At 49.2% G+C, this 20,970-nt stretch overlaps 1 protein-coding gene across 4 annotated transcripts in view; it reads left to right on the forward strand.

Moving 5' to 3' along the window:
- LOC123937932 (core histone macro-H2A.1) overlaps positions 1-20,970 on the forward strand; it is a 68,278-nt gene that overhangs the window by 16,185 nt on the left and 31,123 nt on the right. For all 4 annotated transcript variants that reach the window (XM_045998782.1, XM_045998784.1, XM_045998785.1 and 1 more), the window contains exons 3-4: positions 10,021-10,127; positions 10,569-10,766. In XM_045998782.1, coding sequence (XP_045854738.1) covers positions 10,021-10,127; positions 10,569-10,766 — 305 coding nt within the window. The remainder of the gene's footprint in view (positions 1-10,020; positions 10,128-10,568; positions 10,767-20,970) is intronic.

Genomic DNA, 20,970 nt, shown 5'->3' on the forward strand with positions numbered 1-20,970 from the left:
ATAGTGAGGGTCTGTGGTGGGTTAGACCTATCAGAGGCCATACTCCCGACCCCAGGGTTGGGAACGTACCTTCCCCACTTCTCCCTCAGCACCATGAGCTCAGCTACCAGCACGAGGGCTCATGTTCTGCAGCTGCTTCATAAGTAGTTTTTCACTGAAGGATCAGAAGCTCAGTTAGAGGATGATGAATTTCAGGAGGACAGAATGTTGGTAATGGCAGATGCTGCCAGATGTTGATGAGATGGGAGCCAAACCTGCGCCCTGGATTTGTAAACAAAGCCGGATTCAGGCTGTGCTAATGACACCGGGGCACAGCCGGACCGGCTGGAGGAGAGGGAAGTGGCAGGGCACGTGTGGGCGTGGGTGGCAAACGGGAAGGCATGGGAACTTTATCAAGGACTGATCTCTCACCTCTGATGCAAAAGCCACTGAGGATGTCTCAGCTGTACCTTGAAAAGGAGAGGAAGCCAGGAGCCAGCCACCTGATTTAAATAGCAACATCCCAGGAAGGGTGCTAGCCGCACCCCAGGGTCTCTTGTGGATGACTGGCAAGAATGGTTTTAAAGCACCACTCATCTACGGAGAGGAGAAGGAAGTGATAAGAATTCTACAGGTATCTTCTCTCTTGCTGTTATTTGAACAGAAAGATACCAACTAATAGAACATATTTATAGTTCTCTTGCTTTCTTTGCTTGCCTGAAGGCTTCTAGGTCTAGTCAACCCAGAATAAAACATAGTGAAAGCAAAAAGCCACTCCTCAGAGCTATAAATACACTGTAGCAAGAAGACAGACCCAAAGGGTATTAGCCACAGTCAGCCTCCCCCCGCCCCCCCATCTCCCTGCCTGCCTTTCCCCACCGCCCCCTCCTGTGCTGGTTGCCAAGAAGATAACTGGGCCTCGCCTGGGATTTGCCATTTGCTGGGCAACTCAGCCCGCCTACAGCTCTGACCCTGCCTCCCATCCCCCATTCCTCAGTGTCTTTCCTCCTTCATTTCATATCCCACCTTCCTTTTGAGGCATGTGCCTTCCATCTGGTGGCCTGGAAGCATGTCTCCTCGGTACCTCAGAGGCCTGTGGTGGCGCCTGATGCCCAGGGGTCCTGTTGTGGGACTACTGTCATCCCCACGTACGCTGTGTAGAGTGGCCTTTATAGAAGACGTTTAGAGATGTCATCAGCATTAGAAGGAGGCTCTTGTTTTGCCAGAGCTCACATTTCTTGTCTGTAGGACGGTGAGAACCATGTGGGAATGCAGGGCCTCTGGGAAAGGCTAATTATAGGCCTCTTGCCATGGCTCTCCTAAGGGATGCCCCTCGTGGTAACTGGTGACTGAGGTAGTCTGTGGCCCACATTTGTGCGCAGCTTCTGTAAATCTGGGGGTTCTGATGCTGGAAGTCAGCATCAGAAAATGAGGACACTTACCTTGAGCAGGGTCGGTTTCCTCGCCCTCCCACCTCCCCGCCAGGCCCTGGTGGTCCCTATTCCAGATGGAGAATGTGGCTTGTGGTTGTGTTCGTTTGGGGGACATGGGGGCCAGTGCTTTGAGTACTAGGCAGAGGCCAGTGGGTGTTAAGTAATGAAACGTCTGCCTTATTGGTGAGCACTTACTATGTGTCAGGCACTGGCTCGCTGCTTTACATGTGGTAACACGTGGAATCCTCAAACTGCCTGTTTGGCCTAGAAGGAGACTGGGGCTTAGCGCCTAAGAAACCTCTTTCCGCAAGGCCATTCTGCGTAATAACCTATCTTGAGAAGAGCGCCCCCTGCAGGCTCTCCTCAGGAGCCGTTACGAGGAGAGCTGGGGGGCCAAGGGGGGGGGAGCGGTTTGCAGGTGCTCAGGGTCCCTAGGTCCGCTTTGCATCTCCTGTGTCTCCAGTGGACATTGCGGGAGGATGCTAGGTGCCCAGTCCTGGAGGGCTAGCTCGGGTCCTCAGTGGAGCCACAGCCTGGCTGAGGCGACAAAGCCTCTTGAGAGGGGCAGACCCTGAGCAGTTGCAGGTGATGTGCGAGGGCTGGAGACAGTCTTGGGGTCTGGCCTGGGTAGAGGGGACAGGGGTCCTGCAGGGTGGGCCTGGAGGGACAAAGGGTCACTGATAGGAAGGAGATGGGTTTGAGCACATGAGGGCTGGTGGCTGTTGGCATGACGTGTGCTGGGCCATAGAGAAGGGGCAGTCTGGTCAGTGTTGGGAGTGCTGGCTGCATCAGCAGCAGGACAAGTGAGGTTCTGGGGAAAGGGGAGCCACAGAGTCCTTGGAGAGGGGAGAATAGCACCCTGTCCGCCATGAGGAGATTATATGGCTCAGCGGCATGGAGGATAGACTGGAGGGTTGATGGCTTTTTGCACAATGTCCCTTCATCTTCTGTTTAGGGAAGAGGGGGACACAGCTTACAGCGGACTCGTGGCCTTGGGAATCCACCTGGGCAGACAGGGCCAGCGCCTCCTCTGCTCTGACACACGCGTAATGCTCTTAAAGCAGTCATGAAAAGAACCTGAAAACTCCACATGCTCAGAACCCTTGTGAGAAGCAGGATTAAGCAGGCAGGGACAGATGTCAGGGCAGGAGCGTGACACAGTGTCTCAAAGGTGGGAAGGGTGCACACACCATAGTTGCCTCTTCTCATTCACACCGTGTTTTCATTTCTTACATTTTGAAAAGACAGTTGTGCACAAGGGAAACAGCACCAAAGAGGGTCGAGTGTCTCCCTCTGATGGAGTCCCCGATTCCACCCCAAGGAGACACCAGGGTGCCCCATCTTGGGGAACATGGTTTCGAGTGCAGGGATAGGCGTCGCCTCCACCCCCCACACTGGGGCTGTCTGCCATACGCGCCTTCCTCCTCATTTTCCTCTGTAAAAGTCTATCTGGGAAATGGCACTGTGTCAGGGCTCTCTAAATGAGTTTCCTCTTTACATGACACTTTTCAAATCATTTCATTTAATCAGAGCTCTCTGAATGTCCATCTCTTCCTGAGAGGAGTTCAGAGCAAATGGCTGTGATTTTCCACATCCAAACAAACACATACTAACCATTTCCTTGTATATTAACTGAGTCCTTGAAAAGGAGTGAGTGGCGGGGCAGAGCGTCCTGCCCAGCTGTCAGCCAGGGCCTGGGGGAAGAGCAGGTTTCTCTGGGGCCACCCCAGCATGGCATCCTTCCACCTTCTGTCCTGGGCCTTGACTCGTGCTGTCTGGGCAGCTGGCTTTGGTTTTGCCTCTGCCCTGGCACACGCCCCATGGGGGTCAGACGAAAGCCCCCGGCCCCATCCCGAGGCAAAGACCGCCTGTGGGGCCGCTCCGGGTGCTGCATTCTATCAAGGTAAGTCTGGCAGTCCCAAGGTTAATCGGGTTCAAGTGCATTTTTCAAACATATGTAAACTGTTAAGTGTAGCAGCAGAGTAAACTGTCGATGAGGAAATACCAGGTTTTCTGTGTTGCTTTTGTCCTCCTGGCTCTCACACACGTGAGAGCATCTATGCACTTAGCCAGCCCATTATTTTGATAGAGGAACCCAAGGAAAAGAAAGGATAGTTTTCTTCCCCTAGAAATCAAGCCTGGTGAGCTTTGCAAAAGACGAAGTGTGTGATCATAGCCCATTAAACAGCAGCTGACACCTACCCACCATGGTAACCAGGCAGCAGCTTGCCAAGTCAGGAATCTTCACCTGCCGGAAGGTGACCTCACAATCATCCCCCTTCCGTAGAAAGCGCAAGCACACCTCCGGTGTGTACTGGCACGTCTTCAGCCAAGTGCGTGGGCTGGGATTCACACTGGGCTGTCTGACCACAGACCCCAGCTCTGCCACGGCACCCCCCCCCCCGCCTGCCCCCGAAGACATAGCAAGAAGGTTAGCTGACAGAGAAGTGCAGAAGACTCAGGGGAAGAGGGGGCGCCTGGGTGGCTCAGTGGGTTAAGCCGCTGCCTTCGGCTCAGGTCATGATCTTAGGGTCCTGGGATCGAGTCCCACATCGGGCTCTCTGCTCAGCGGGGAGCCTGCTTCCCTCTCTCTGGCTCTGCCTGCCTCTCTGTCTACTTGTGATCTCTCTCTGTCAAATAAATAAATAAAATCTTTTTAAAAAAATTAAAAAAAAAAAGACTCAGGGGAAGACACGGGAAGGCTCTACAGAAAGGGAAGGGACTCGCGCGGGGCTGGGGTGCTGGGTAAGAGGAAGGTAGTGTGGGTCAAGAATCCTCCCTCTTTTTTGTTAATGTGTAGAATGTAGATTTACTTACTTTTTACTTTGAAATCAGAAAAACAGCTTACTTTAGAAACTCTCAAATTACACTGCGTTTCTATCTTACTGCAAGACGTGGGGAAGGTGGGAGACTGGAGCAGCTGTTCCTGGATTCTTAGGAGGGTCTGCAACGTGGACTTAACAGCAAGGGACAAGTGTGTGTCAGACTCAGAACATCTGCAGAAAAGCAACAGAAAGGCTTATTGTTACCAAATACCTTGTATCCTGCACACATACACACAATTGCTACTTTCTGTTACTGCTGGTTTTTTTCTCTTTGGAATCCTTGGCTCCTTTGAGGCCCAGGATGAGCAGACTGGAGAGCTTTGCTGTGGCTCATGAGTGAGGCCCTGGAGCCTTGGGTTGACAGGTGGGTGGGTTTCACACTCTGCTGCTCATCTGAAAAGGTGAGATGTGGGGGCCGGTGGATTCTAGGTCCCTGGGGGAATTAGAGGAAAGTGCGGTGCAGTCAGGATGCAGGAAACTCTGAGCAATCACTCCCCGATTGGGGTTGATTGGGTTAAGGCTTTCCAGAACGGTGTAAAACAGTTCTGAGCTCCGTGAACTGCTGATGGAAGCCGGAGGAACTGACAGAAATACAATAAACAGATTGCCTGTCATGTTGTTGGCTTTGTAGCAAATAGCTGTTTTCTCCTTGGGATTATGTGAACATTTGCTTTCCTTTGATTTCTGGTTGTTCTTTTCAATCTCTTTTGTTAGGGGAGATGCTTCAAACAGCTCCGGGGAAGCCCCCGCCTTTTGCCTTTGCAAGGTTTGTGTTTAGAGTTTGGTGCAGCCTGCACACGTCACCTGTTAGCTGTTAGGACTCTAATTCCGTAAGCCATGACTTCATCTCCCTCAAGGAAGATAGACGGAATGCTTCCCTACAACAGATATGGTTCAGTTCAAGATGTTTGGGGTCGGGGGGAGGGGAGGGGAGGAAGACTAAGCCTTTGGTCTCTGGGTGAACTTGGAAAGGAGACCTGTCAAAGGTATTCACGTTCAGACAGCTGGTCTGTAGCTGAAAGGCTGCCAAATAATGCCATTATTCACAGCTGTGGGAATTTTGTCAAGCGGCCTTAAAGCAGTGGTGCTCTGTGAGCCTGGGGAATGGTGGGCCCAGGGCTGTCTGTGCAGCGCCCGCTGCTTAGATTCGAGAATAAGGTCTCCTTGCTGGGCCCGGCCACTAGAGATGATGGATCTAGGGGCTCACTACTTGCCTGATGGGCCCTAGCCAGGAGTGGGAACAGGAGATATTGGGGTATCTTGCAAGTTAGATCTTAAAAAAGATCTTTAAAATGAAAACATAGCTCAAAAGCTGGCCAGTGTTGCTCACCATTTAACTTGGCCCCACGCAATGCTTGTCATGGGGAGCCTTACCGCACCTGCAGTCTTGGGGGCCCACATCTGTCCGTTGTTGGTCATTGGTAACAAAGCTGTTCCTGTTGCTGGCCAGGAAGACCTGGCTTGAGCCAGTGGAGAACCTGGTGAGGGGTCTGTTTCTTCTCTTCTTAACTGCTCTTGCCCGGTCTCCTCCTGTGGTTTCTTGCAGATTCCATTTGTTTTGGTTATAGCCCCCAGGGCCATGGCTCCTGAAAACTCCCTCCAAGGGAGGATCCAAGCAGTGAGCTCTGGAAATCGTGAAAAGGACTTGCATCTGTGGGTGTGGTGCTTTCCTGATTCTTCTCTTTCCCAGAATCCTTTTCCCTTTAACCCAGGTGGTGAGGGGGGTAACAAAAAAACCTTTTTTTTTTTTTTTTTTAAAGAGATGCATAAGTCCTTCCAAAATTCAAGATGAATCAGGTGTAGGAAACCCTCCCTTGCGGGAAGGCATGGGTTCCATGCAAGCTGAGGCAGAGCTGAAGCCGGCTCTGGTTCCCCAGGGCCATGGCAGGAACCGTGTACAGCCCTGAGCCTGGTCTTCCATGATCCTGCTGTTGCTGTCACTCGCAAGGGTGAGGATCAGTTACAAGGAAGGGAAGTGGATGAGGAAGTTCCTTCGGGGGCCTGTGCCCTGCCCCTGTTCCTCAAAGCCAGTACCCTCTGCCCCTACAGAGTCGAGGGGATCTGTTCCAACCTGACGAGCAGCTGGCGTTGCCTGCCTCCCCTCTCCCCCTGCAGCAGTCAGCCCTCTCCTGGCCAGGAAAGCCCCCTTTTGATGGCTGATGCCGAAACGGGCCCGAGGATGAGAGGGTGGGCGCTCATGAAGACTTGGCCAGGGCTGAGTTAGTGCTCTGGCTTCCTGCCTTTGTCAGATGAGGTCTACATCTTTCGACGCTGCTTAAATTGCCCCAGCTCTCTGCCAGCTGCCATGTACCCGGGGGACGGATGGGCGTGGAACATGCTTCTCATCTCACCTCTGAGGTGCTTCGTCTCGCACGTGTCCCTTGACAAAGGAGTTGCTATGGTAACCACCCTCTGGAAAACATGCAGGAGTAAACAAGATCAATCTCTTGCTCAACTAGGTGCAGCATGAATCTGTGCCCTACTTAGTTGTCTCCAAACCCCTCCCCACAGGTGGAACTGAGTCCCCACCCTTGGGCGGTAGAGGGTGGGAGGGCCAGTCCTCTGGGCATGCGCAGATGGAAGGCAGGCTAGGATTTGTGGGGAGGGAAGAGCCGTGAATTTTCTTGCTCCTTGGTGAGACAGGTAGAGGAATGAGGACCCCCCCCCCCCACACACACACATACACCAGCTCTTAGCAAGGAGCTGCAGTGCTCCTCATCCCACTGGACACACCTGCCCCTCAGGGTCACTCCCACGTGGATCCAGGCTGAATGAACAGCAGGTGAGTACACCCCTTGAGATTCCCAAGTGGAGTCACTCTGCCCATTGAGGTTTCGGCCACAGAGTAAGAGCCTGGGGGCTGGGCCGGTGGTGGGGGAAGAAAAGTTCTTGGAAGCGAGGGGGAGCTGCTGGAGAATTGATCTCCGGATTTCTGAGCCGTGGGAGCTACTCACAGACCACTGCTGTGCTTTATATCCTTGTGTCACAGGCTGCCTGTGTCCCACCCAAAGGAGTGGCCCAAGGCCACTCAGAGTTATGGTGACCCCTCCGCGGTCTCCGTGTCCATCATCACATCCTCACCTGCACACCCAAAAGTTAAAGGAGCAGTGCCTAAAATAAGACCACAGGTCTCCCCATGGTGGCCACCGCCCCTTCTCTTGGGAAGAGCCTTTCACTACCACTCCTGGAAGGAGAAAGAAACAAGCCATGTCCTCTTGCCTGAGAAGCCATAATTTCACAGGGGTGGGCTTAGGGCACCATGGTGGGTCTCTGCCTAATGCAGGCCGGGTTAAGCATTCTTAGCACCTTATGGGGGAAAGGTTGTAATCCACCAGACTCCTTCTGTACATTCTGGCCCTGCGGGTACTGTTTGCCCCATGTTTCCCTGTGGCCCCAGAAAGCAGGGCACGGTGAGGAGGTGCGGGGATAGTGGGGACCAGGAGGAATGCCAGCTAAGCTACTGCTTTGGTACCAGCTGTTCCTCTTTGAGCTTCTCCCTGCTTGGGCTCCCCCCAGAGACAGCTCTAGCCAGCTCTCCTTTCTTTACCCTAGAGTCTGTGCTCGCATCAGCTGAGGATCCTACGGGAGCTTCCTCCCCAGCCACGGGCAGGACCAGAGTGATGCAGGTGTGGTGCCTCCTTCAGGAGTGGAGGAGGAAGAAGCTCAAACTTGGGCCCATTTCTGTATCATGGCACATGGGGCTTAGGGTCCCTTGGGCCTCCCGACCCCCTTTCCTGCTTGGCTGAGATAGGTCCATCTCTGCTGGGCGTTGCAGCCCACTGCCACCGTCATGTACAGGGAAGCCTCAGCTAAACTGGCAGGTGGGCTCTCTCCCCCACCATCTGCCCTCAGCTGTGGGGGAAACAGCCCCACTGAGATTAATGCTTAAGGGTGGGAAATGTGCTGGTTCTCATCAGGTCCTCATGGGTCCTCACTGTAGTGACTCTCAACTGGGAAATTCAAGGTGAGGGGCTCTGGCCTGGGAGCATCAAGTAGGTAGCGTCTCGTGGTGTCTCTGGGTGTGGGGGGATGTATCTTCAGTGATGCGATTACTGAGTTTCTGAGTTCCTGCCTCAGGTTCCAGGTGGAAACTTGTTCAGGCTGTGGCTAGTTTTCCACCGCTCCCAGGAGGAGAATTTGTGTGAGGAGCCAGGCCTTTTTTCAGCATTATATGCCCTAGTTACCGCCCTGGGTCCAGCAGCTAGCCCTCCTTCATGTGGACCATGGAATATCATAAAGTTTAAGCACAGGACCTGTTCCCTGCTTATTTTACAATGATCCTGAGTTCTGACTTTGCTGGAGATCTCTAGTATTGATAACATAACCCAGAATACTAGAAATTCTTCAGTACCCAGAGGGGGTCCGGCCTGAGCCGGGCCCACAGGGCAGTGGTCATAGGCAGGGCCGTGGCCGGCAGAATTGCAGACATGGGGGAGGGGAGTGTAAGATACGTTCCAGGACAGTCTGGGTTTAGAAAATGAGGAAGCGATGATGTTGACATTGTCCAAGAGAACTGTGCTGTGGAGGAGAAAAAACTCTTTTGCCAAGGGCACTGGCGATTTCGACCCATGTTGGGTGCAATGGAAGCACCATCATCCTGTCTGGCGAGGGTCCGTCCTGAAAGATGGGCACATGAACCCGAGCACCAATGAGGGTCCGGGCTTCTAGCTGTCTAGTACGTAAAATGTTTTACAGTGCTGGGGCGCCTGGGTGGCTCAGTCGGTTAAGCCTCTGCCTTTGGCTCAAGTCATGATCCCAGGGTCCTGGGATTGAGTTGGCTCCCTGCTCAGTGGGGAGTTTGCTTCTCCCTCTGCCCCACCCCTGCTTGTGTGTGGGTGCTCTCTCTCTGTCTGTCTTTTTCTCTCTCAAAAAAATAAAACCTTAAAGTTCCACAGTGTCAAGCATGCACGATGCTGAAAGAGGAGCACTCTGACCGCACACCTACATTTAATGGCACTTAGCACGTCACTGCATTTACTCCGTGGAGTTGGTTGTGCTTATTTGAGAGTAAATTGCAGACGTCAAGATCCTTCACCCCCAAGTACATACTCATGTATCTCCTGTAGAGAGCACAGTTCTCTACAGAGTAGTGATACTAAGGTCACTCCCAATAAGATTAATAATCCTTTGGGGTATCTAATACCAGTCTGTGTTCAGATCTCAGTTTTGTCCAGAAAGACTTGTATAGCTCCCATTCTCTCTCTCTCTCTCTTTGTAATCAGCATCCCATCAAACATTAATAGGTTTGGCACACTGTGTTTGGTTGTAAGGCCTCTTCGGCCTCTTCTGCTGCATCCTACCTCTTTTGGTTTGTGTTCTTGGGATGTTGACTTGGTGGAGTCCCGTCCTTCCCTTTTAATTCTGAGTCTGAATGTATAGGTGTTCAATGTTGAATCCTGACAGGACCCAGTACTCAGAAAGCAGAGCTCCCTCTAGGGCCATACAGCGGGGTGCCTGTTCTGGGGAACAGGGTCACCTGTCCACTCCCCCACTTCTTAATGGGGTACCTTCAGCTGGTCCCTTCTCTCTCCACCTCCATGTTTTCATATCCCAAACAAAGGGGACGGAGTGGAGGGGCCTCCTGGTCCCACTGAGCACATCTGCAACTAGCCGACTGAGCTCCAGGTGTGGCAGGGCAGAGCGCCTGCAGCTTCATGCCTTGGGGTAGCTGTTTCCTGAGGCCGCTGGCCATGCCCAGGGCCATGAACATGGGGCCTGGGAGGATGCCTGAGGTCCTCTGACACGCTAACATAACCAGTGCTCTCCCCCTCTGTTCCCCGCAGCTGAGATTCTGGAACTGGCGGGCAATGCTGCAAGAGACAACAAGAAGGGACGGGTCACACCCCGGCACATCCTGCTGGCTGTGGCCAATGACGAGGAGCTGAATCAGGTATGGGTGCTTCTCTCCCTCCCCTGCCAGACGCTTGGGCAGGCAGTCCCTCTGCCCGAGAAACACAGGGAGGTTGGTGTTTGGCTGGCTGTCAGAGGTGTGCTCTGCATTTTGGACTATTAGCAGCTTCTCTAACCTCCCCCCTCCCCCATGCGCCCCATGCCAATTTTTCCTTGAGGCTTTATTTGGGGATGAGAGGGAATGGATCAAGGTTTTTGGCTCTCCCTGGAGGAAAGGTAGTGAAGTTCCACTGGAGTGAGGGACTCTGAGGCCTTGCTCCCTTGTATAGTGAGTCTGGGTCCTGTCAGTATCCTTGGAGATGCCCTGGAGGAAGGAGCTCGATGGAGCAAAGCAAGAATGTGAATGCGCAGGGCAGACTTCTTGAAGGTCAGGGGCCTGGTGGACAGGGCTAACCATCTGTTACTTTGATTTTCCTGCAAGCTGCTAAAAGGAGTCACCATAGCTAGCGGGGGAGTGTTACCAAACATCCACCCAGAGTTGCTAGCAAAGAAACGAGGATCCAAAGGGAAGTTGGAAGCCATCATCACACCACCCCCAGCCAAAAAGGCCAAGTCTCCATCCCAGAAGAAGCCCGTGTCTAAGAAAGCAGGAGGCAAGAAAGGGGCCCGGAAATCCAAGGTACGAGATGGGACAGGGCTGTGTGGGTTGGATCAGGACAAGTACATGCAGGTGAGGTCTGGAGTGGCTCCCTCCTGCTGAGAGCTTATCCAGGGACGAAGGAGGAACCTGCATGGGAGCTCTCACAGAGAGGCTAGCCCAACTCCAGCGGCCAGAATCTGAGCAAAACCCCCCATTCCTGCAGGCAAGGAGGTTGTGGGGAGGAGGCAGATAGCCCCAGGCTGCAAGAACCCCATTCCTGGCCCTCGAGGGAGAGGCTCACACCTCTGCGGAGGGACCTGGGTATGCCGGAGCTTTCCTGTGCTGGGGCAGCTGCCATCGAGTCCTACCTAAAGGCACTGGCTGCCTCCTTGCCCCCGATGCTCTCAGAACTCTCACTGTGTTGCCATGCCCGCGCGTCCTCCTCTGAGCATCCTTGAGGGAGGATGGTTCAGACAGTTCGCTCTTCAGAACAGTTGCCTTGTTAAGGAAGAAAACAGATGCGTTATTCCGACGCTTCTGCCAGACCCAGCTTGGCTGGAGATGAGGTCCCAGGTGCTGATGTTTTTGTGGCAAGTGAAGCATTCTCAGGGTGGGACCCAACTTCTTCATGGGGGTAGGGGGGACAGACCAGCTAATCCCCAGCCCCGATCCTCACAGTGGAGGAGCCACAGCCCACCCTCGGGATCTGGGCATGTGGGAGTTTGCACCCCCCTTATCTCAGCATCGGCAGGAGGTCCCAAAGCACCTGAAACACATGTTCCGTGTTCCTTCCTCCCTGGACCTAGCCTCTGGGCTTCTTGTCACAGCTTTCGGGGCCAACCAGCTAGTGACCGGGCAGTCACCTGCCTGTTTTGTGAAACCGTCAGTAGTGGTTCCTTGGAGAAGCTTTGTGGGTCAGATGCCATGTCGGCATGTTCTTCCCACCAGAACCCAAAGCCTTTGGCCTGATGAGATGGGGAGGACTACCCACCAGGCCAGGCTGCAGGAGCACTGCCCCTTTGCCCCACTCCTGTCCACCCTCCCAGCATGTACCCTGCTCTGAGTGGGTCCACACTTCCTTCTACACTGTTGCCCATCCTTTGGTAGTTGAGGTGGACGCAGCTGTACTTTTTGTCCGTGTTGCTGGGTATGAACAAATGCTTCCCTGAAAACACAGAAATCTGAATTCGTCTTGTCTGCAGGCCACTGCCCTGACCCAGCCCGCCTAGCTGAGAATCAGGCCCAGCTCTCTGAAAGGGAAACCCGTTACTGAAGAGCATCCTGGAAGCTCTTTCCAGGCATTGACGCTCCACTCAGCTACCAAGTCCTAGGGGAGGCTCATGGCCAGGCGGGGATATCGCAGAACGCTCCATTACTCGTTCCTGCCGAGTATAAAATTAGCAGTTTGAACTGTTTCTGTCTCCCCTTTCAACATTCACATTTGCGGGGAGGAGCAGGATGACAGGGAAGGCAGGGGCAAAGCGCCCGTTCATGCCTTTCTAAACGTTCAAAGAGACGATGAAGATGCCAAGACCATCATCTCTGGATCACGGGCCCCGGGGAGCTGGCCGCCCACAGAGCAGGGCCCTTGGTGCTTGGTTTAGTGTTCTTCCAGCTGTGGCCCGAGCGTGGCTCTTGTTCATGCGGACCCACTGCTCGTTGACTTCAGAGCAGCCCCTCTAACTGTGTGCCCTGCACAACCCTGGGCTGAATCCTGCTCCCGTCACCCCAGTCTTCCCCTAGTAGTTACTGCCCGACGGCTTTCTGGCCTTCCCACTTTACCAAACACTAGGAATGCTGTTTCTTTCTTTTTGGACTGGAAATGAAGGGTGTGTGTGTGTGTGTGTGTGTGTGTGTGTGTGTGTGTGTGTGTCTTTAGCTCTAGTAGCTATATTTGGAACTTACTGTTTCTAATAACCATATGCCAATAATCACGCAAACACTCAGCTTTCCCCTTGATTACAAAAGCAGGAAGTCTGTTATGGTGGTCTGTTTTTCTTCCACACAATAAAACACATTGTCTGCTTACTGTACCAGTATTTGGCTAACATTAAACCCTGGGGGAAGCTGAAATTGGAACCGTGAACAGCTAATTTTCAAAACATTTGTTTAATGTAAATTGTGGTGTCAGCTCCCAGAAACAGCAGAAAACCTGCATCTCTAGGTTTAAGTGGAATGTTCTGAAAATAACCTTTCCAGAGACATGCAGAGAAAGCGTTAGTAACATGCTAAAGCACTTGGAGGAAAAGGGAGTTGGTATTTTTCAAGTGTCAACACTTGAATTCCAAATCATAATTTTCCCCCCAATTCGATGTAATTGGGAGGTTTTGAAAGTCTCCAGTTGTGACAGCTGAGTCAGCTATCATGGATCCAGTGAGAGGAGGCCACAAAACCCACTGGGACTGGGAGTCCGGGGTCCTGATGGTGCCATGGGGCTCTTCCTGCCTCCCTGGGTGGCCTCAGGCAAGTCTGTGCCTCCGTTTACCCCCTCCCATAAAATGATGGCATCCATTCCAACCTCACATTTCAGTGCCTGAATATGTGCACTGTGTTTCTGACTAGGTAGCACGTGTAAGGGTGGGGATGGTTCAAAGGAGGATGCTGTAAGAGCTCTCACCATAAGCCCCCGCCACTTCACCTCCCCAGAGCAGTCTCCATAATGTTGGTGTACCTTTCAGATAGTCTATGCATGGAAAAGCATAGAGATCTGTAAAGCACTCCTCATTGTCCCTGCCTTTAAATATAAATACACATAAAAGATGTTACCCCCCATTTCGGCAGGGTGGCACAGTGGTGAGGGGTGCTGGCTTGCTGGGCTTTGTGTTCTAATCCGGCCATTTTCTGGCCGCGTGACCTTAGGAAGTGACTGAGTTTCTCTGGTGTCACGATCTCCTCATCAGTGGAATGGAGCTCGAACCTGGGGCTTGGGAACCTGAGGAGAGAACGCCGAGGCGTCCTTACTGTGGTGCCTGGTGCACAGCTTTGCCGCTGCTCTTACTCCCTTGCTCTTCCACAGCGCTCAGTAGAGAGCTGGCTCTGGAATATTCCATGGTGTGGTTCTAGTGCCCTAGACAGAAAGCACCACCGTCCTCACCAGGTCTCTGTGAATGGACTTGCCGTTGTTCTGAGCATTCTGACCGTATCGTGTGTAGGTGTCTGTGCTCACGGGTCTGCAGGACAAAGTCCCCAATGGGAACGTGCTGAGGCAGACAGATTTCTGGTGACTCTTTCTCACCTAGAGAGCGTCTGAGCCCATTCAGAAATTCCAGACTCTGCCTCCTCCTCTTTTTTTTTTTTTTTTTAAGATTTTATTTATTTATTTGACAGAGAGAGAGATCACAATTAGGCAGAGAGGCAGGCAGAGAGAGAAAGGGAGAAGCAGGCTTCCTGCTGAGCAGAGAGCCTGATGTGGGGCTCGATCCCAGGACCCTGAGATCATGACCTGAGCCGAAGGCAGAGGCCTAACCCACTGAGCCACCCAGGTGCCCCCTGCCTCCTCCTCTTAATAGCAAACACCAAAGTTGTTGAAAGAAGATGCCTCCGTTCAATCGACAGTCATTGTCCCTGCACATGCTCCTCGTTCCTCTTGCTCCTGAGGGTACGGCAGTGAACGCAGGCCCTTGCTGAGCTTTGGTCTAGTGAGGGGGTCAGAGTCCTTACAGGGGTGTGGGGAAGAGGGTGCCGTGACAGAAACACCGCAGGGACGTCAGAGGTGGCGTTACCCTCAGAGGCCGTCAGGTGAGGCTTCTCTGGTGAGGTGGCACTGGAAGAGAGTCCTGTGAGAGGAGGGTATCGGGGGTTCAAGTGACTGACAGGAGAGCACTTGTGGCAGAGGACCAGCCAGCCTGCCTGCCTCCTCCCAGAGAGCATCCAACAGGATTTGGATGTGAGGTTCCTGACATTTCTATAACACGCACACCTCTGGCAGCTGGAGGGTCTAGGAACCCTTCTTAAGATTAGGTTTTCCAATGCATAAAATCCTGAAGATTTGAAGGAAGCCATTTAGGCTTCAGTCTTCCAAGTTAAGACCCCGTGTCAGAAAGATCACTGAGAGCCATAGGATAATCTCCAAGAAGATCGTTTTTGCCAAAAATCTGGATTAAAAAATTCTCTCACCTGATTTCTTTGTTTCCTTTTATTTTAAAGTTTTTAATTTTAATCCCAGTTGGTTAACATATGGCATTGTCACAGTCTCAGGTGTACAATGTAGTGCTTCAGTCTCACCTAGGACTTTTCAGACAAACTCGCAAAATCCCCCAACTGAGCTCCACCCCCATGTGGAAATCACCCCCTGAATCGTGAAGATAGGCTTGCTCCTCACTGCCTGGCAAGGAGCCCATGATGAGTTTAGTAGGATGCCTGTTTCTTTTTTGAGAAATAAATATTTAAACTGAAAATTGAATGATGAGTGTTTGGGAAAGGGATGCCAAAGAAAGACATTGGTTCTTGTGAGAAGCTGCCGTCCTTGCAAAATCTTACTGGCTTTTTAATGAGATTCCTAGCAGGTCAGACATCCGGGTACTAGAGCTCGGGCAGAGGTCATCTCAGGTTGATGATTTCACATAAGGCTCTTTGCACACTCAGCCCTGCGTGTTCTTAAATAGGTCTCCCCCTGACTCTGATTGAATAGGTGTGTGCTGTTCAGAATGAAGCTGGGTGCAGGTATGATATATGGGAGCTTGTGGATTTGTACAACAGTATGAAATTCCCCAAAGTCAGTCCTTTTGGAGATTGACAAAGAATATTGCTTGTTAGCTTTTCCCCCTCCTGCCAGGATCTGAAAAAAAAAATCTACCACCTGCGTCACCATTTCATAAAATGGTATTTGAATCCAAAAGGCTGGGCAGGGAAGTAATCCCTGACTATAGGCTTTATGTAAAGCTTAGGGGAACAGTTACTGTGATTTGAATGTAGTGACTTCTCAGGAGGCATCTGAGTACACCTCAGCTACCCTGTCATGGGCTGGGATCCTCGCACGCAAGAGACTCAACTTGTGTGCCAAGTAGCCAGACTGGAGAGAACTGGGAAGGAATGGCTTGTCTTATACAGACAGGTTTTGGCAGCTTTCTCTCGAGGCCACTGGTTTATCAGATCTCCCAGCTTAGACTCCGTTTTCCCACAAGGAATCGAAGGGAGAGGGAAGTTAAGCAGCATGCTCTAGTAGTCAAGTCAGTAGTAGAACCAGAAATCGCATGCAGAATTTCAGAGCCCAGACTTCAGGCCCCTCATGTGTCCTGTGACCGCGGACCCTTTACTTGCCTTGGCAGAGCCCCCCTGTTCTGTAGGTGGAGGGCTGACGGCTCTCTGCTGGAGGCAAGTGGGGCCAACAGCTTACAAACATTTTTGTTTTAAATAACACATCCTGGACTCTCATTGAATATATTTGTGCATTCCTGATACATACTCTGCTTAGAATTTCCACCTCCTCTCCTCTCTAGCACTGTTTTCCAGTTTTATCCAGATATGTTTGACATACAGCACTACATATATTTAAGGTGTACGTCACAAGGACTTACATCAGTTGTGAAGTGCTTACCACAGTAAATTCAGATCATTCATTGTCTCATGTGACTAGGAAAAAAAAAAAAACGTTCATTTCTCTTCATGATGTGAACTCTTAGGATTTGCTCTTAATAACTTTGAAATATACCATGCAGCATTGTTAACTGTAGCTGGGAGCTGTTAATTACATCCCCTCTACTTCCTTATTTCATAACTGGAAGCTTATATCTTTTTTTGTAGTATTTTTTGAAAGTATAGTTGACCTACAATGTTAGCTTCAGGGCATACAACATAGCAGTTTGATTTCTCTGTATATTTCATGGCACTCAGTGCCAGTGTAGCTACCATCTGCCACCCTGCAACCTTACTATAATACCATGGATTTTATTCTCTGTGCTGGACCTTTTTCCTTGTGCCTCACTCTATAACTAGAAGCCTAAATGTCCTACGCCCCTTCACCCATTTTGCCCACCATGCCACCCAACTCTCCTCTGGCAGCCTGATGTTCTCTGTATTTATGATTTGGTTTCTGCTTTTTGTTTTCTTCATATCTTCTGAGTTTTAGATCGCACATGTAAGTAAAATCATATGGTATTTATCTTCTCTGACTTAATACACTTAGCGTAATATCCTCTAGGTCCATCCATGTTGCATATGGTAAGATCTCATCCTTTTATATGACTGAGTAATATTCCATCGTGTGTGCATGTGTATAATATATGCATATGCCACTTCTGTATGTGTTCATCTCTTGATGGACATTTGGGTTGCTTCTCTGTCTTGGGTATTGTAAATAATACTGCAATAAACATAGGGGTGCATACATCTTTCCAAATTAGCGTTTTCCTTTTCTTTGGGTATATAACGAGTGGTGGAATTACTGGATCATATGGTAACTGTATTTTTTATTAGCATATAATGTAGTATTTGCTTCAGGGGCACAGGTCTCTGAATCATCAGTCTTACACAATTCCCAGTACTCACCAAGCACATACCCTCCCCAGTGTCCCATCACCCAACCACCCTATCCCTCCCTCCCACCCACCCTGCCTTCCAGCAACTCTGTTTGTTTCCTGAGATGAAGAATCTCTTATGATTTGTCTCCCTCCCCCGTCCCATCTTGTTTAATTTTTTTCCCTCCCTACCCCCCATAACCCCCTGCCCTCCCTCTCAAATTCCTCATATCAGAGAGATCATATGATAATTGGCCTTCTTTGATTGACTTATTTCACTTAGCATACCCTCTAGTTCCATCCATGTCATTGCAAATGGCAAACTTTCTTTTTTGATAGCTGCATAGTATTCCATGGTGTGTGTGTGTGTGTGTGTGTGTGTGTGTGTGTGTGTGTGTGTGTGTGTCGCATCTTCTTTATCCATTCATCTGTTGATGGACATGGAGATTCTTTCCATAGTTTGGCTATTGTGGACATTGCTGTTATAAGTATTTGGGGGCATGTGCCCCTTTGGATCACTATATTTGTATCTTTTTTTTTTTTTTAAAGATTTTATTTATTCATTTGTCAGAGAAAGAGCGCACAAGCTGACAACGTGGCAGGCAGAGGCGGAGAGAGAAGCAGGCTCCCCATGGAGCAAGGAGCCTGATGCAGGACTTGATCCCAGGATCCTGGGATCATGACCCGAGCTGAAGGCAGGGACTTTACTGACTGAGCCACCCAGGTGTCCCACTACATTTGTATCTTTAGGGTAAATACCCAGTAATGCAATTGCTGGGTTGTAGGATAGCTCTGTTTTCAACTTTTTGAGGAACCTCTATACTGTTTTCCAGAGTGTCTGCATCAGCCTGCATTCCCACCAACAGTGCAGGAGGGTTCCCCTTTCTCCGCATCCTTGCCAACATCTGTCATTTCCTGACTTATTTTAACCATTCTGACTGGTGTGAGGTGGTATCTCACTGTGGTTTTGATTTGTATTTCCATGATGCCGAGTGATGTTGAGCACTTTTTCATGTGTCTGTTTGCCATGTCTTTGCAGAAATGTCTGTTCATGTCTTCTGTCCATTTCTCGATTGGATTATTCTTTGGGTGTTGAGTTTGATAAATTCTTAATAGATTTTGGATACTAGCCCTTTATCTGATATGTCGTTTGTGAATATCTTCACCCATTCTGTCAGTTGTCTTTTGGTTTTGTTGACTGTTTCCTTTGTTGTGCAAAAGCTTTTGATCTTGATGAAGTCCCAGTAGTTCATTTTTGCCCTTGTGTCCCTTGCCTTTGGTGATGTTTCTAGGAAGAAGTTGCTGTGGCTGAGGTCGAAGAGGTTGCTGCCTCTGTTCGCCTCAGGGATTTTGATGGATTCCTGTCTCACATTGAGGTCTTTCATCCATTTTGAGTCTATTTTTGTGTGTGATGTAAGGAAATGGTCCAGTTTCATTCTTCTGCATGTGGCTGTCCAACTTTCCCAATGTCAGTTGTTGAAGAGACTGTCTTTTTTCCATTGAACATTCTTTCCTGCTTTGTCAAAGATTGGTTGACCATAGAGTTGAGAGTCTATTTCTGGGCTCTCTATTCTGTTCCATTGATCTGTGTGTCTGTTTTTGATTACAGCTTTGCAATAGAGGTTGAAGTCTGGAATTGTGATGCCACCAACTTTAGCTTTCTTTTTCAACATTCCTCTGGCTATTCGGGTTCTTTTCTGGTTCCATATAAACTTTAGGATTATTTGTTACATTGCTCTGAAAAAAAATGGATGGGATTTTGATAGGGATTGCGTTAAATGTGTAGATTGCTTTAGGTAGCATAGACATTTTCACAATATTTGTTCTTCCAATCCTTGAGCATGGAATGTTTTTACATTTCTTTGTGTCTTCCTCAATTTCTTTTGTGAGTATTTTATACTTTCTGAGTACAGATTCTTTGCCTCATAGGTTAGGTTTTTTTCTAGGTATCTTATGGTTTTGGGTGCAATTGTAAATGGGATCAACTCCTTAATTTTTCTTTCTTCTGTCTTCCTGTTGTTGTGTAGAAATGCAACTGATTTCTGAGCATTGATTTTATATCCTGACACTTAACTGAATTCCTGTGTGAGTTCTAGCAGTGCTGGAGTGGAGTCTTTTGGGTTTTCCACATAAACTATTATATCCTCTGCAAAGAGTGAGGGTTTAACTTCTTCTTTGCCTATTCAGGTGCCTTTTATTTCTTTTTGTTGTCTGATTGCTGAGGCCAGGACTTCTAATACTATGTTGAATAGCAGTGGTGTTAGTGGATAGCCCTACCGTGTTCCTGACCTTAGGGGAAAAGCTCTCAGTTTTTCCCCATTGAGAATGATCTTCACTGTGGGTTTTTCATAGATGGCTTTGATGGTATTGAGGTTTGTACCCTCTACCCCTGCACTTTGAAGAGTTTTGATCAAGAAAGGATGCTGTACTTTGTCAAATGCTTTTTCATCACTGATTGAGAGTATCATATGGTTCTTGTTCTTTCTTTTATTGATGTATTGTACACATTGATTGATTTGTGGATGTTGAAACATCCTTGTAGCCCAGGAATAAATCCCACTTGATCATGGTGAATAATCCTTTTAATGTACTGTTGGATCCTATTGGCTAGTATTTTGGTGAGAATCCTTGCATCAGTGTTCATTAAGGATATTGGTCTGTACTTCTCCTTTTTGATGGGGTCTTTGGTTTGGGGATCAAGGTAATGCTGGCTGGCCTCCTAAAATGAGTTTGGAAGTTTTCCTTCCATTTCTATTTTTTGGAACAGTTTCAGGAAAATAGGTATTAATTCTTCTTTAAATGTTTGGTAGAATTTCCCTGGGAAGCCGTCTGGCCCTGGGCTCTTGTTTGTTGGGAGATTTCTGATGACTGCTTCAATCTCCTTACTGGTTATGGGTCTGTTCAGGTTTTCTGTTTCTTCCTGGTTCAGTTTTGGTAGTTTTTATGTCTCTAGGAATGCATCCATTTCTTCCAGCTTGTCAAATTTGCTGGTGTATAGTTGCTCATAATATGTTCTAATAATTGTATTTCTTTGGTGTTGGTTGTGATCTCTCCTCTTTCATTCATGATTTTATAATTTGGGTCCTTTCTCTTTTCTTTTTGGTAAGTCTGGCCAGGGGTTTATCCAGCTTATTAATTCTTTCCAAGAACCAGCTTGTAGTTTCATTGATCTGTTCTACTGTTCTTTTGAAAGGTTTCTATTTCATTGATTTCTGCTCTGATCTTTATGATTTCTCTTCTCCTGCTGGGTTTAGGCTTTGTTTGCTGTTCTTCCTCTAACTCCTTTAGGTGTAGGGTTAGGTTGTATACTTGAGACCATTCATGTTTCTTGAGAAAGGCTTGTGTAGCTATATACTTTTTTTTTTTGTAGCTATATACTTTTCTTTCAGGGCCGCCTTTGCTGTGTCCTAAAGATTTGAACAGTTGTGTTTTCATTTTCCTTTTTTCTATGAATTTTTTTCAATTCTTCTTTAATTTCCTGGTAGACCCATTATTCTTGAGTAGGATGCTCTTTAGCCTCCATGTATTTTTCTTTCCATTTTTCCTCTTGTGGTTGAGTTCTAGTTTCAAAGCATTGTAATCTGAAAATATGCAGGGAATATTTTGGTACTGGTTGAGACATGATTTGTGACCCAGGATGTGATCTCTTCTGGAGAATGTTCCATGTGCACTTGAGAAGAATGTGTATTCTGTTGCTTTGGGATGGAATGTTCTGAATATATCTGTGATGTCCTTCTTTTCCAGTGTGTCATTTAAAGCCTTTATTTCCTTGTTGATCTTTTGCTTAG

The sequence above is a fragment of the Meles meles genome, chromosome 3 (assembly GCF_922984935.1).
Source record: "Meles meles chromosome 3, mMelMel3.1 paternal haplotype, whole genome shotgun sequence".
NCBI classification, from domain to species: Eukaryota; Metazoa; Chordata; class Mammalia; order Carnivora; family Mustelidae; genus Meles; species Meles meles.